This window comes from Candoia aspera, chromosome 1 (assembly GCF_035149785.1).
Source record: "Candoia aspera isolate rCanAsp1 chromosome 1, rCanAsp1.hap2, whole genome shotgun sequence".
NCBI classification, from domain to species: Eukaryota; Metazoa; Chordata; class Lepidosauria; order Squamata; family Boidae; genus Candoia; species Candoia aspera.
The window spans coordinates 225,939,698-225,955,409 of NC_086153.1; the positions used below are offsets into that span (position 1 = coordinate 225,939,698).

A 15,712-nucleotide genomic window follows, 5' to 3' on the forward strand; every position below is an offset into this window, starting at 1 on the left:
CCTTGGGGGGCCCTGGCCTTCAGCTGCTGCTTTTGAATGCCAGGTCGATCTACGGTGAGCCTTCTCTCATCCACCGTTTTAGAGTGGATGAGTGGCCAACTTGGCGTGTATAACCAAAACCTGGCTGGGCCCAGAAGGGGATGCCCATCTAGCATTTGAGTTCTGCATGAGCTGAATACTTAGAGGAGGGGTGGCCGTTCTCACCAGTGAGTCACTGAGAGTTCTCAGAGGTACTGCTCCACATATACTGTAACTGGATATGTGATTGTGTATTTAAAGTTGTGCTTTAGGCAACAGTTAGGATTATCACTGGTGTACAGCCCTCCCTTCTGCTCAGCAGCACCCCTGCCTTACCTGATGGATGCCAGTACTGCTAGTCCTCAGAGATTTCCATTTCCTGCCAGGCAACATTGAATCCAGGGCAGGCTCAGAAATTCATGGCCCTCATGCCAACCATGGATCTGTCTGAGTCATTGAGAGCCCGACACATAGCAGTGGTCACCCTCTAGATCTGTTTTTTCCTCAGGGCAGTTGCAATATGATTTGGCAGTGGAGGAAATTGTCATCAGTCATCACTGTGGACAGATCACTCTTTGACTGCCCTCCAGATCACTTGATGTCACCTATTTGATCAACCCACCCCAGGGAATCTATGTACCCAGTGGGTTTGGAGAGGGAGTTTGGGCTTCTCCCTGAGAATCTGGAGCATAGTTTGGCCAAAGCCTTGGTCATAGCCTGGAAAGGGTGGGTGACGGGGCCTGGACTGATTGCCCCTGTGCAGCCTCTCCCTGCATGCCAATCTTGCGAGCATATTGGTTTATCGAGGAGCTCTGGGGGATGAGAATGCTGGAGTTCCACTGGAAGAAGGTGAAGAGTAACTCTGATCAAACATGGGCAAAGGCCCATATTTAGGATTATCTCGTGGCAATAAGGGTGGCGCAATGTCAATATTTCTCCACCCTTATTGCATCTGCTGATCATCATTCAGCAGCCTTGTTTATGGTAACCCAGTCCCTACTGGGGAAGAATGTGCTACAGGAACCTCTGCAGGGTTTATTTCACTATCCTTGATACTGCCATCAATTCTGTAGATGAGAGATTCGTCCAGATGCAAACCATTAATCCTGTGTTCAGTTTCCTTTTCAACATGCATAATTTGCTCCATGAATCAGAACAAAATGTAACGGACTACTGCTTACAATCAGAGTCATTTTTAAAGCATGGAGCATTAAAAGCTTTTGACACCGTTGATTTATGCAGCAAACTGAACATTCTGTCAAGGAGAGTTCCAAGAAGTTTACCACAATTAGAATCTTTGAATTATATATGCAAAAACAAGATAATCGACAATTACCCAAGCAATTCCAAGTATAATGAGGGAGAGGACAAGGGAGGACAACTATATATATTTGGAACTGTACACAGAGTTAGGAGAAGAAAGCTCTGTTTCACTTCAGCTGTACGAAAGGTAAGGTTTACCTTTCCTTAGACATCACGCTTCATTAATTTATTGCCTATGTATACAATCAAGATACAGTATAAAATTCTCACTGAGTATGGACCTTATATTCTATATTAGATAAGGAAATACAAGCTTGGTACTCCAGAGAAAACATGGTTTACTGTTATTGCATTATTATTATTATTATTATTATTATTATTATTATTATTATTATTAGTTGTTGTTTTGAGTTATTTCATTTTCCTTACCCTGAATATATTAGAGAACAGTATAAAGAATCAGGGAGTGAACTGCAGCTTCTGCAGAAGATGATAAACCACAAGTTCCAGCTTTGTTGGCCTTGGCTAGGCTGATGGGGCTACTCAGTGGTTAGTAATCTAGAGGCTTACAATTTTCCACTTTTAATCGTACAAAAAGGATCCTTTCACAGTGAGCACCTACAATTATAAATACAGTGGAATTATTAAAACATAATGTCACGAAGAGAGTAAAAGACAGTTAAGATAATGGTGTTGCTAGGATATATATTTTAATTCACCTTAACATATAAAACCCCTCAGAATATTAGACAATTTTATATATTTGACATAGGCTGCTCTTGCAGTTCAAACCGGATTTACTGTGCACAGAGTCTTTTGTGAAATCAGAAGAAAAGGAACTCCAAACAGCTAGTGACCCTGATTTCCAACTCTTGACGGCAGGCAATCAGCTTCCAGAAAAACCATGAGAAAAATCGTCTTCTGTGTCCTTGCCCTGATGCTTTGGTCACAAGGTAAGTTCTCGCTCACGATCACTCAACGCTCACGTTCTTCTTTCATGGGCCCAGCCCCTTCCTATTAAAACTGAGAGGAAGGCTGGGAACAAATTCCTAGCCTAACTCAAGTATATTTTCAACACATACGTGTTACTATGTCTTTACTCTGTTTTCTAAGTTAGGGCCCACGTCAGGGCATTGGGCGAAACCCCAGTTGGGGGGATGCAGGCAAGACTATGTTGGCTTGCAAGGTAATCCCTAGATTGGGGGTCGTGGCGTACAGAGAGTAGCATAAGCATGCTTCTGATCAAAGTGGACTTTGGTTGTCCTTGGGGCACAATGGCCAGCATTTGGAACCCTGCCCAGTCCTGGGCTCCCCTTCCTAACAGGGAATGTTTATTTATTTATTTAATTTATTTATCTATTTTATCCCCGCCCATCTCCTCCCGTCGGAGGACTCTGGGCAGTTTACAACAAGTGATTAAAATCATCAGAATAATACAAAAAATAAAAAACAGTAAAAATACTATAAATAGAAATAAAGAATAAAGAATAAAAAATCCAAGCGATGAAACATCTAAAACAGTCCACGTGTGGGAGGAGTCGTCTATAACAACCATCCCCATGTAATTCTATTCCCCTCTCCACCCGAAGCGAGGTGGCAGAACCAGGTCTTCAGACTCCACCGAAAGGCCAGGAGCAATGGGGCCAATCTCACCTCCGGGGGCAGCATGTTCCACAGGGCAGGAGCTACTGCAGAGAAGGCCCGCTTCCTGGACCCCACCAGATGAAATTCTTTTACAGACGGGGTCCGTAGCATGCCCTCTCTGCACGATTGGGTGGGACAGGTTTATGTAATGGGGAAGAGGCGGTCCCTCAGGTAACCTGGTCCCATGCCATGTAGGGCTTTAAAGGTGATAACCAACACCTTGAATTGGACCCGGAAGCAAACTGGTACCCAATGCAGCTCGTGCAGCAGTGGTGTTACATGTGCCCTTCTGGGGGCACCAAAAACAGCTTGCGCAGCTGCATTCTGGACCAGCTGAAGCTTCCGGATACTTTTCAAGGGCAGCCCCATGTAGAGCGCATTGCAATAGTCTATCTGAGAGATAACAAGGGCATGAGTGACTGTTCGAAGGGCTTCCTGGTCCAGGAAGGGGCGTAACTGGTGCACAGCACGTAGCTGCACAAAGGCTCTCCTGGCCATGGCCGCCACCCGCTCTTTGAGCACGAGCCGTGAGTCCAGGAGGACCCCCAAGTTACGCACCGGGTCTGTCTGGGGCAGTGCAATGCCATCCAGGACCAGAGATGTTAATGTCCCGGATACAGAAGAACCATTAACCCACAGCCACTCGGTCTTACCAGGGTTCAGTTGAAGCCCATTGTTCCCGATCCAGGCGCCCATAGCCCCCAGACACTCAGAGAGGGTAGTCACGGCATTACTTACTTCACCCGGGATGGAGATATACAACTGAGTATCATCAGCATACTGATGATACCTCATCCCATGGTGACGGATAATCTCACCCAGTGGTTTCATGTAGATGTTTAAAAGGAGAGGGGAGAGTACTGATCCCTGTCACACCCCACAAAGAAGGGGCCGCGGGGCCGATCTCTCCTCCCCTATCAACACCAACTGGGACCGGCCCTGGAGGAAGGAGGTGAACCAGTGTAAGACTACGCCGCCCACCCCCAACTCCCTGAGCTGCCCCAAAAGGATAGCATGGTCGATGGTATCGAAAGCTGCTGAGAGATCAAGGAGAGCCAGGATGGATGCACTGCCTCCATCTCTCTCCCGCCAGAGATCATCCATAAGTGCGACCAATGCCGTTTCCATCCCATAACCAGGCCTGAAACCTGACTGAAAGGGGTCTAGATAATCCGTTTCCTCCAGGACCCTCTGGAGCTGCAAAGCCACCACTTTCTCAACCACCTTCCCCAGAAAGGGGAGGTGGGAGACTGGACGAAAATTGTTACACTTGGCATGAGGTTAACTAAGGCTGGGAAGCTACTGTACTCTCTCCGCCTCTTCCTCAGGGTGTAATTCAGGTGGTTCCCAGCAGTTGCAAGAACCACTTGTTAAATGGTTGCATACAATACCACTAAGTCAAGTAGTGAGTACAAGCCTGGTACGCCAGGTATCAAACCACTTGCCTTTCTGCAGTAGATTTCTGAATGTGTAATATCAAGGTGATGAGAAAGGACATTCAGTATGAATCTCCACTGAATCATGTAATATTCTCAATGAAGTTTGAGAATCCCTGGCCTTTTATCTCTCTTGTAACTCCCTGTGTTACATATGCAAATACTGCCTCTTTTTCAGGGACATGCCAGTATGTCCTGGTTAAGCTAATTCTATAATTCATGTCATTCTGAAGACTTGGCATGAAATATTACTGTGGGAATTGCCTATAAGACCTTCCTCTTACTACCACAAAGTGTTACACGAAAGCCTCAGCTGACAAAACTATGACTGGGAATAGGGATGGGTATCAATAGACGATTTCTTGCCAGTTTCCTTATCTCTTGCTTTTAACGTTTCTGCCCACTCCTTCTCACCATCAGCTGTGCTATAGGCTATTAAAAGGCTCTGATTATGCATCCGAGATGGCCAGAATCCCTCCTCTATTTCTTTAAAAATGTCAGAAATAAGAAGAACCGTGTAACTGTTTATTTGGTAGGAAGGAAATGTTCTGCGTGTATAATGCAGATTCTACATCTGGATTTTCCCCTCTCATCATCAGCATATTTGTCCCAGGTTCAGAAACTAGCGTGTATGGAAAAAGTGCCTTCTCGGGCCCCTGTGTGAATACAGTGACATATAACACATTCATAACAGAATAAGGGTTTTTTTTTTAATGATTAAGTTTTTAACGAGAAACCTTTGAATTCTCTAATAGTAATTTTATTAAAAATTACACTGACAATGGTAAAAACTTAATAGAAACTAAAAAAGAAAAGAATAAAAAGAAAAAGAAAAAATAGAAGTTGCAGGAAAAAAGAAAATAGCAAAGAAAGGAAAAATAAGAATATAGTGAAGAAGACGAAAAGAAACATATAAAGAAATGATTTCCTCCTTCATCACAATGAGTGCAAACAATTTTAGTAGCTTGTCACCTTCTCTTAAGATGTTCTCTTCTTCCCATATCCCATCTCTTATCTATACACAGTCCTTAAACCTTGTCATTTCAGTCCTGATGTCAGGAAAAATCCATTAAGAGTTAGAAGAGAAAGCAACATGTCTATTTTAATCTTGATCACATAAACCAATTGTATATTCCTTCCTTTTACTTTTAAGGATCTTGGTCTTTAGTCCCTTCAAATAATGTCCTAGAAATTGGTTTATTTTCTTTTTTATTCCATCCCTTCTCACAAAATTCTTCAAAGCTTTAACAAGCCTCTTTCTTTTTCTTTTATTTACACACACACACACACACACACACATATACATACACACACTCTCTCTAAATAAACTTTATTGATTTTCAAAGTATAATACAAAAATAGAGTACAAAAAAGATAGAATACAGAACTAAAGAAAAAAGAAGAACTATAAAAGTGCAAAAGTAGATAGAAAATATAGAAAGAAAATGACTTCTGACCTTCTCCAACACAAATATAAATGCATATTATACAAATGTAATCTCTTACCATTAGTTAAACTTTTAGTAACATTATTTATATTAAAATCAAATCATTCTATCTTCAAAACCCAAAATCAAAACTTCATTTTTTTCAGATACAAGCAAATAATCCAATCACCGTATTTTCTCTTATCAACGCTGTCAACTTAGCTATTTGTGCCAATTCCATTAATTTAATCATCCATTTCTCCATTGTGGGAATGTGTGGATCTTTCCATCTTTGAGCATATAAAAGCCTTGCTGCTGTTAGCATATATACAGTAGAAACAAAGTCCCAGGCTGCTTCTCAAGGTGTTTGACCATCCAACCCAAAAGAAACACTTCTGCTTTCAACTGTATGTCCCCTGTAAGAATCTTTTCTATCATAACACAGATTTGGTCCTGAATTTCTTAGCCTCCTCACAGGTCCACCAAAGATGATAGAAAATCCCTTCGGTGTGAGAACATTTCCAACAAACATCTGATACTCCGTTAAACATTTTTGATAGCTTATTAGGTGTTAAATACCAAATGATACCTCGTTTTGTAGAAATTCTCTTTCAAATTATAATTCAAAGTGCATTTCAAACCTTTATCCCACATGTTCTCCCATTGTTCAAGCATAATATTATACCCAAAGTTCTTAGCCCATTTGATCATACAATCTTTAATATATTCATCTTCTAAATTCATTTGTAACCACATTTTATAGATCTTTGTGATAACATGTTCTTCATTTGTACAGAGTTCCATTTCAAACTGTTTTTTCATCACCAAAATTATAAGTCTTTTCATCCAAGTTAATTTTTTCTGGCAATTGCACAAATGCAAACCAATGACAAGAATGGCCCTCCAATTCTAACTGTTCCCTTGTTTTAAGCTGAGGTTCACCTTCCTCAAAATTCAACAAATCTTTACATCTCCGCCCGCTTGGTTGATTATTAGGACATCAGCTGGTTTCTTTTGTATGTCCAGCATAGCATCTTTTTCCATGTCATTACTGTAGCCTGGATTTTTTAAATCCACTTTCAGATCAGTCTCAGTCTCAGCCTTGTCTGGTAAAATGTGTTCTTCTTCCATAACATCCTGTAAACACTCTTTCTATAGAGTAAGTTGAAGCCAATCAGTGACCTGCTAGGACCAACTGAATTGGAGCAGAGCTTATAACACAGCTGAGAAGCTGCACACAGAAAAAGAATATTATCTTAAATAGCTTCAAACAACACAGGTTATTGATCTTACACACTTAGCCCTCCCAAGCATAAAGAATCACATGGTTAGAGTAGGTTAGTAGGTACAGAGTAGGTTAAGAAGTAAAAAGAATATCTTACTGACTTAATTCTTTGGTCCAGTTACATTCATCTTTGGTGAAAAATGAAGTTCCTTGTTTCTTCTGTTCTTTACCTATACTTGGTGATCTCTCAGCCCTACAGCTACCAAGAGCTGCGTGTAGAAAGGGGGATTCCAAGCCCACTGCATGGTGCCCAGAAATGGAGGAGAGCAGCACACAGCCATGTGCTTCTTTTGGTGGAAGTAGGAGGAAGAGAGAGGGGGGAAGTGGGAGCGGCAACAGCTTCCTCAATAGCACTGAGAGTTTGCATCCTAGAGCAACCATCCATATGCTAATGAGGCATGCTGGATTTGCCAGGACTTCTAACAGCACTCACTCTTAAAATTAACTTCTGAGTCCATTGTTCCAAAATATCTTTCAATACATCCCATGTTGAAATATTTTACTCCATTCTGTAATTGTAAGTCGAGTTTACGTGTTTTTCCCCTTTAATTATAATTGTTAGTTCCCTCTAGTTCCCTCTAGTGTCCAACCTTCAAAGTCCCATCCTATCATTTTTTAAAAAGAATTCAACTCAAAAGCATTTTTCCAGAGGAAGGATTCTTATTATGAATTCCAAAATCTTTTTTCAAATTCATTTGGACCCTTAGTCTGTTTGTAACTTTCCAAAATCAAAGTTCTTATCAACCTTTGGCTGTTTTTTCCAAAACTTTTTATTTAAAAAAAAAATCCTTAGACTTGTATTTAAAACTTCTTTCACTAAGGACTGAAGGAAATCCACCCAGTCCTGTAAAACCTGTCTATCCAAACATTCCTAATACTTGAAAAGCAGTTAACAAGCAATTCCTGAAAGTGATTAGAAAAGGGAATATGAGAACCTAGGTCCTTTCAAAGGAACCGACGTGGTTTGAGCAAGATGGCTATTCCCTCGTCTCCCAGAGCTCTAAACTCGCCACAGAGTGCTGTCTTGCCATCTCCTTGCAAGGAGCAACTCTCTGGAGCACTTGTGGGCAATCTCCTCTCCTTGTCCGGAGAGGAATTACGAACGGCTGGTTGACTCGTTGGTTCTTCATTCCACCACCGTCATCGCCTCTGGTTTTAGCAGGGCAATCTTCAGTTCGCCATTCCTTCCCTGGAAGTCAGAATTCTCAGATCTTGCTGAATTTGAAATTGAAGCATAGGGCCTGAACTTTCTAAAACCTTTGATGCAAACAGTTTTCTGCATTTTTACTCCCAAATCACATTGATGCAACATGTTACAAGAAGATGGTCTATGGAAATTACGGATTTAGTGGCTGTTTTGCCTCCTCTCTTTCAGCTGTGGATGCTCTGGAATGTTATAATTGTCGCTATGGAGGAGGCTGTACTACCACAACTACTTGCTCTGTTAATCAAAACCAGTGCATGACCATAATCATTAATCCAGGTGGTAAGTAAAATAGTATGAAAAGTATAAAAAATAATTCTATTTAGTTCATTTAACTTATTTAGGGGGGGAAACATCAATGAGCTTTCAAGAGAAGGCTGTGCAAGGCCTTTGACACATAGCTGGAGACAGTTGGGAGAAACTTTGAAGGCAGCTGCAAAAACCTTACAAAAGGTGCCGCTCTAGGAAGATTGCTTTGTTTCCCTTGAGTTGCAAAGCAGCTCCTTCAAGGCTGTGGACAGCCCTCCTGAGTAACAGATGGGAGGAAGAAACAGAGCCACTTCCTGGAACGTCCCACATTTAGGTGGCTGAAACAGGTGACCTTCAAAACACTGAACATGAGGATGGACTAGTGAGTTTCCAAAATGAAAAGAAAATGTTATATTGCCCCATATGAAGTCTGAACCTAGTCCTGGAAGTGGGTGGGGAGTACATTGCTCCCTGAGTCCTAGTCTCAACTAGCCCTTTCTGTGCAAGGCCATAGCCTTCACCTCAGGAAGCCCAGCAGACGTGGGGAGGATTCTACTCCTGCTTTCCTCCCTGTGTTATCCATTCAGTGAGGCACCAGTCATGTTTCCAACTTCGAGGAACCTGGGCAATACTGTTTCCCACAGCAACCCAATCATGTTGTGGATGTCAGCCATTGTGGCACTAATGTGTCCAGGGCCCCTTGTACCCAGGATGCATCTTTCAGGATTTAAATCGATCTAGGACCTCCCGTAATCCACAAAAGACAAGGCTGGTGAACCATTAGATTTAATTCCTTTCAACTGTAACCACTAAATCTTTCTTTTCCTTTAGGAATGATACCCCCGAGGATTGCCAAGAGATGCGGCTCAACGTATGATTGTAAAGTACTGAATTCAAGGCCACAACCAGGTGTTCTTGCCATTTGTTGTGGCTATGACAGATGCAACAGATAGTGTTCATTTTCAGCTGGAGACCACCTCAATGATTTCATAGGCCTCAACTCACTGGAGCTGATTTTGATTTGTCTGAAATTCAAGAGTGATGTGGAATGTGGTGCTCAATAATACTGTCACTCAGTCCTGTGTGAATGAGAAAACAAATAAAAATGTGTTACGCATTCATTGTACAGAGTGAACAAGGGCTTATTTTTGTCTCTTCTGTGTCTACACCAAATCAGTGCTGTTGGAGGTTCTGACAACGTTGCAGAAAAGCTAGCACAAGTGTACATTATATCCCAGGACATCACAGTGCTTTGCCAGTTGGCAGAATTCAAGATGGAAAGAAAGGCGGAGCCTTATTACTCTTTCACAGTCATGTTTTTGGGTGTTGTAAGTCTTTGCAAGATCTAGTCAAAGATTTCCAGAGGTGACAGGATTAAACTGAAGCATGAATAAAACCATAATCACTCGAAACAGTTTTGCAGATTGAAGAGTGCAGCGTAATTTCCTACCCACCCTCATTTCAACTGAGGCAATCATTATGTTTTCCGTCTGCCCTGGGAACCCAGTGCTGTGCTCATTCATGAATAGGCAGGAGTAAGTGATTCTCTCAAATCTATGACCATGATGCTGAGGAGGAAGCTAGAATTAAACATCCTCTAAGTGTGGATGTACGTATGGATGTAGGTATGGTGCACATTTGAGGGCAGGCCACCTTTAGGGACATTTGGTCCACTGGGAGCGGTCCCTTTGTCCACCTCAGTTTCTGTTACACCCACGGGGTAGTCCAGACCAAGACCACAGGGAGGCTAAAGCTACCTTTATGGAGATTGCTTATAAGAACAGAAGCTCGCGAGTCTGGTTGTGCTGTTCCTCTTCCTCTTTATAGTTCAGTGAATTAGGGAGGCGTCTCTCTGAGCTGCTGCTTCCAGATGTTACCTGGATGTCCTGGAGTGAAAAGACGCTTTAGCCTCTTTTGCCTAGGCCACAGCTTTTGCATACCTCATCAAGGTCATCTTCCTTACTCTCCACAGTTTCCAACTTCAGTACTCGGTTAGCACGTCCTTGGGGGGCCCTGGCCTTCAGCTGCTGCTTTTGAATGCCAGGTCGATCTACGGTGAGCCTTCTCTCACCCACCGTTTTAGAGTGGATGAATGGCCAACTTGGCGTGTATAACCAAAACCTGGCTGGGCCCAGAAGGGGATGCCCATCTAGCATTTGAGTTCTGCATGAGCTGAATACTTAGAGGAGGGGTGGCCGTTCTCACCAGTGAGTCACTGAGAGTTCTCAGAGGTACTGCTCCACATATACTGTAACTGGATATGTGATTGTGTATTTAAAGTTGTGCTTTAGGCAACAGTTAGGATTATCACTGGTGTACAGCCCTCCCTTCTGCTCAGCAGCACCCCTGCCTTACCTGATGGATGCCAGTACTGCTAGTCCTCAGAGATTTCCATTTCCTGCTAGGCAACATTGAATCAAAGGCCAGCTCAGAAGTTCATGGCCCCCATGGATAGGTCAACTATGGACCTATCCTGAGTCATTGAGAACCTGACACATAGCAGTGGTCACCCTCTAGATCTGTTTTTTTCTCAGGGCAGTTGCAATATGATGTGAGGGACCATCTGAGGGACTGTTTCATCCCCATTACATCTGCCCATCCCACCTGATCATGCAGAGAGGGCATGTTATGGACCCCGTCTGTAAGAGAATTCCATCTGGCGTGGTCCAGGAAACGGGCCTTCTCTGCAGTGGCTCCCATCCTCTGGAACATCCTTCCCCCAGAAATATGACAGATTTCATCCCGGTAGCTTTTTGAAAACAGCTAAAGACCTGGTTCTGCCATTTCGCCTGGGGGGAAGGAGGCAGTCACTCTTGGAGATGGCTGGTGCTCTAAAATGACCATTTAGACATATGTATGTGGTTTTATATCTATCATCATCATCTGGATTTTATACTATATTTATGTTTTATATTATATTGTTATATTGTACTGGATGTTTAGGATATTTAATGTTTTTATTGTTTTTGTAAACCACCCAGAGTCCCTCCTTTGGAGGGAGATGGGTGGTGGCAAAATTTAATAAATAAATAAGGCAGTGGAGGAAATTGTCATTAGTTGTCACTAAGGACAGCTCATTTTTTGATTGCCCTCCAACTCACTTTATGTGACCTATTCAGTCAATCCACCCCAGGAAATCTACGTTCCCAGAGAGTTTCCAGAGGGTGCTTGGGGTTCTCCCTGAGGATGTGGATGGCAGTTTGGCCAAAGCCTTGGTCATAGTCTGGAATGGGTGGGTGGCAGGAGCCTTGGATTTCATTGTGCCTATGTGGCCTCTCCCTGCATGCCAGTCATGGGAGTGCTGTGGTCTATCGAGGAGCTCTGGGAGATGAGAATGCCGAAGTGCCACTGGAAGAAGGTGAAGAGTATGTCTGATCAACCTTCAACCTTTTTAGGGAAAATTGTTGGGAAAGTTGTCCTTCAAGAGGATCCAAGAGGCAGCTGATTATCTGGACCCATTTCAGTCAAGTTTCAGGCCAGTATTCAGTACAGAGATGTCACTGGTCATACTTGCCCTTGAATGCCCTATAAAGGACATTCTACCCCCTGAGATGAGGCAGGCCCCTTTGCTCCCGACCTTCCGGAGGGGCTTGAAGACCTGGTTTAGCCGCCTCGCCTGGGATGGGAAGGGCAATAGCTCTTCCTGGGGGTGGCTGGTGATGTAGAGTTCTCCTGACGGAATGGAAATCTCCCACTTGGATTTTATATTTATATTTTTATTATTTTAATATTGGTGATTTTATGATGTCAGGTTTTAAGGTGAATTTTATTGTAAACCGCCCAGAGTCCTCCTTTTAGGGGGAGATGGGCGGTGACAGAAATGTGAATAATAAATAAATAAATAAATAAATAAATCTAATTGATTCACCTTTAGTAACTGGTGCAAAAGTCTTATCAAAGTCTAAATCTTTCCTTTGAGTGAACCCCTTTGCAACCATCCTTGCTTTATATTTTTGGATTTATCCATCAGCATCCCTTTTCAGTTTGAAAACCCACCTGCAACCCAGACAGCGTTCATTGGGAGGTAGATTTACCAGTTTCCATGTTTTATTTTCTTTCAAAATGCTAACTCCTGTTGCATGGCAGAATGCCAATTTTGTGCAATCTCAGGTGGTAAAGCATTCACTTGTTCTAAGGATTCAGGTTCTGTGAATATGTAAAAAGCCTTTACTGTTTCAGCCTGAAAACGTGATGGAGGAACGCCTTTATTAGTCCTCTGAGATCTGCGAGGTAATACAGGGCTTAAATTTTGACTCCTATCACTTTCTTGAGAAGCATCTATCTCATCAGACAGATCTTCAGTTTGCTTTTCTGGCTTAATGTCCTCACTAGGCAGAAGATCACTATCAGCAAGTCCTTGCTGCTCTGTTGTGAATAGATCAACTGGAGAGCTAGAATTTAATATTCCCCAGTTTTGCTCAGCAAAAGAAGCGCTTTTGCTAATTATTAATTTCTCTCCCACTATGAACCTGTAGCTCCTCTGGCTTTGTTCATAGCCAACAAAGAGGGCTTTCTTTGTTGTGGGGCCTCCTTTCCTTCTCTGTTGTTTTGGAATATGAACCCATGCAGTGCTACCAAACACTCTAAGATGGTTTACCTTTGGTTTCACACCATAAAACAAATGGAATGGAGTGTCCTGAATCACAGAGTTATACAGTCTGTTTTGTACATAACAGGCAGCGGATATTGCCTCTCCCCAATACTTAAAAGATAAATACGAATCTTTCAGCATGCATTCCATCGCATTTTGCAAAGTTCTGCCCTTTCTTTCAGCAATACCATTTTGCTGAGGGGTGTAAGGTTAAGAAAGAATTTGTTCTATCCCCTTTTCAGCTAGGAACCTTTTGAATTTGTGAGAAAGGTACTCTCCTGCTCTAGCACATTGGAGTGCAGATACAGGCCTTGGGAATTTTCCATTTGCCCATGTCACAAAACTTTTGAATTTCTCAAATGCCTCATCTTTATGTTTTAAGATGTAGATAAATGTGTATCTTGAGAAATGATCAATGATGGTCATTGCATACCTTGCTTGTCCAAAACTTGGAGCAAAAGGACCAATAATGTCAGAGTGTACAATTTCCAAGGGTCTAGTTGTAACACTGTCACTGTGCTTACTCACAGGAGCTTTTAGTGTTTTGCACTCTTTGCAAACTACACAGTCTAAATATTTGTCACAGGGTTTTATCTTTAGGTCAGCACACAGCTCTGGCATTTGTGCGATATACCTGAAATTAGCATGACCAAATCTTCTATGCATCAGGTGTACACATTGGTCATGAGTTGGAGCGTTGCCAACTGCAGCTTTGCAGCTTGGCTTCCTTGCATTTTGCACAATGTACAAGGACTCTTTTAACATACCAGTAGCACACAATTTCCCATTTTTACGTATCTCACAACCATTTTTCTTAAATGTTATGACATACTCTGTTGCAGCTAATTGTGCCACAGATAAAAGGTTTGACTGTAGATTTGACATACAACACACCTTTCACAGTTTCTCCCAAGCAGGATAAATACAAGTCACCTTGTCCCATAATTTTGGTCACAGACCCATCAGTCACAGATACACTTTGTCTGTTTTAGACAGTGACACAAAAGAGCTTTTACAATTACATAAATGACAATTGGCCCCAGAATCCAACACCCATACATCAGAATCACCCTTCTCAGAAACCTGTGCAATTTGGGTTGTCTGAAGAGCCTTCTTCTGTGTTGCCCTTGTGTTCTTCTTCTCTGTCTTTCTACTCTTGGGTCTCAAGGCACAGTCTTTCTGCAAATGTCCAGCTGAACCACAAGTGAAGCATTGCTGGCTGGCTGTCGCTGTCGCCTTAGCTTCTTTTTCTTTCTTTTCCCTTGTTTTCTGATGCTGCAGCTTTCCAGAAGAGATGGGGGGGATCTTTCCTCTCTCTTCTCCCATTCAGCAAGTAAGCGCTGTGTAACATACGATGGGGTGAGGTCTGTTTCAGGCATAGCCTCCAGGGTACAAATCAGTGTGTCCCACGTTTCATTCAGTGAAGACAGGAGGATATAGGATTTTGTGAGAGGTGTAAATTCCATTCCTCTCTCCTGCAACTCAACAAACAGCTGCTGAATATAATGCAGGTGCTCAGGAGGGCTATCTCCCCCTGCTAGGTAGGCTTTGTACAACTTTTTTGTCAGGGTAACTTTACTCCCTGCTGTTGCCTTCACGTACAAGTCTCTCAAAGTGTCCCAAATTTGTTTTGCAGACTGCATACCTCTCGTGTGCACTAGCTGATTGTCCTCAACTCCCAGGATAATGGTGGCTCTAGCCTGCTCATCCTATATAAGCCATTCAGCACTGGGATTTTGGGGGGTTTGCTCACCAATTGGCAGCCAAAGATTCTCTCTGCGAAGATACATTTCCACCTTCAGGGCCCAATTCAAGTAGTTGGTCTCTGATAGGCGCTTGAGAGGCATCGCTGAGGGCTGGGAGGCAGCCATGGCTTCTTCCTTCTTTTGCAAGTCACCTCAGCTGGCTTCTTTGTCCTAGAGACTGGCAGTTGCTGGAAAATCTCCAGGCGGCTCCAAAGAAAATCTTCACAGGTCTTTGCTACCTGCCTTTAAATTGTGCATGAGGTGTGGAGCTGATCTCTCTGCTCTCTCTGGGGGTTCACTGGGTTTCTTAATGGGCCCATAACCTGTCAGAGATTGCTGGAAAGCATTTGGCCTGAGAGATCAGAAAAATCACACACACCAGGTATTTCTATAAAAATAAATGTATTTACAGAAAGCACAAAGACATATTTTAGAAGCTGTGCATTCACACGTGCTCAGAGAGCACTGGGAAGAGAGGCTGTGTGTAGAAAAGGAAAGAGACACTAAAACAAGTCCAGGCAAGTACCTCCCTCAGGCAATGCAGCTTTTAACACCCAAACTGAGGACAATTAAGTTCGACCCCTTCACCCTGCCGATACTTAAGGAAGTACTCAATTACCATGGTAACATTAATTTCTGTAGCAGAAGACACTATACCAACAGGGATTAGATGTTTTATTACTAAGTGAAGAAGAACAAAATGTTGTTTCACGTAAAACCAAACAGAAGGCAATGGAATTTGCAATGTTTGACCAAAAAATGGAGATGTGCAAATAACAGTCAATTTGCACACAGCTCCTCCAAAAGCAATGGTGATGAAAGGCATTGCCATCAGGACTGTGTAGCACAT

The 15,712-nt window shown here is 42.7% G+C and overlaps 1 protein-coding gene across 1 annotated transcript; it reads left to right on the forward strand.

The window, feature by feature from the left end:
• Window positions 1-1,928: 1,928 nt before the first annotated feature.
• On the forward strand, window positions 1,929-9,627 carry LOC134489704 (CD59 glycoprotein-like). Its single transcript, XM_063292536.1, has 3 exons — window positions 1,929-2,234; window positions 8,449-8,559; window positions 9,358-9,627. Exons 1-3 carry the CDS (start codon window positions 2,186-2,188, stop codon window positions 9,477-9,479), a joined length of 282 nt encoding a protein of 93 aa, XP_063148606.1. The 5' UTR covers window positions 1,929-2,185; the 3' UTR covers window positions 9,480-9,627.
• Window positions 9,628-15,712: the final 6,085 nt, after the last annotated feature.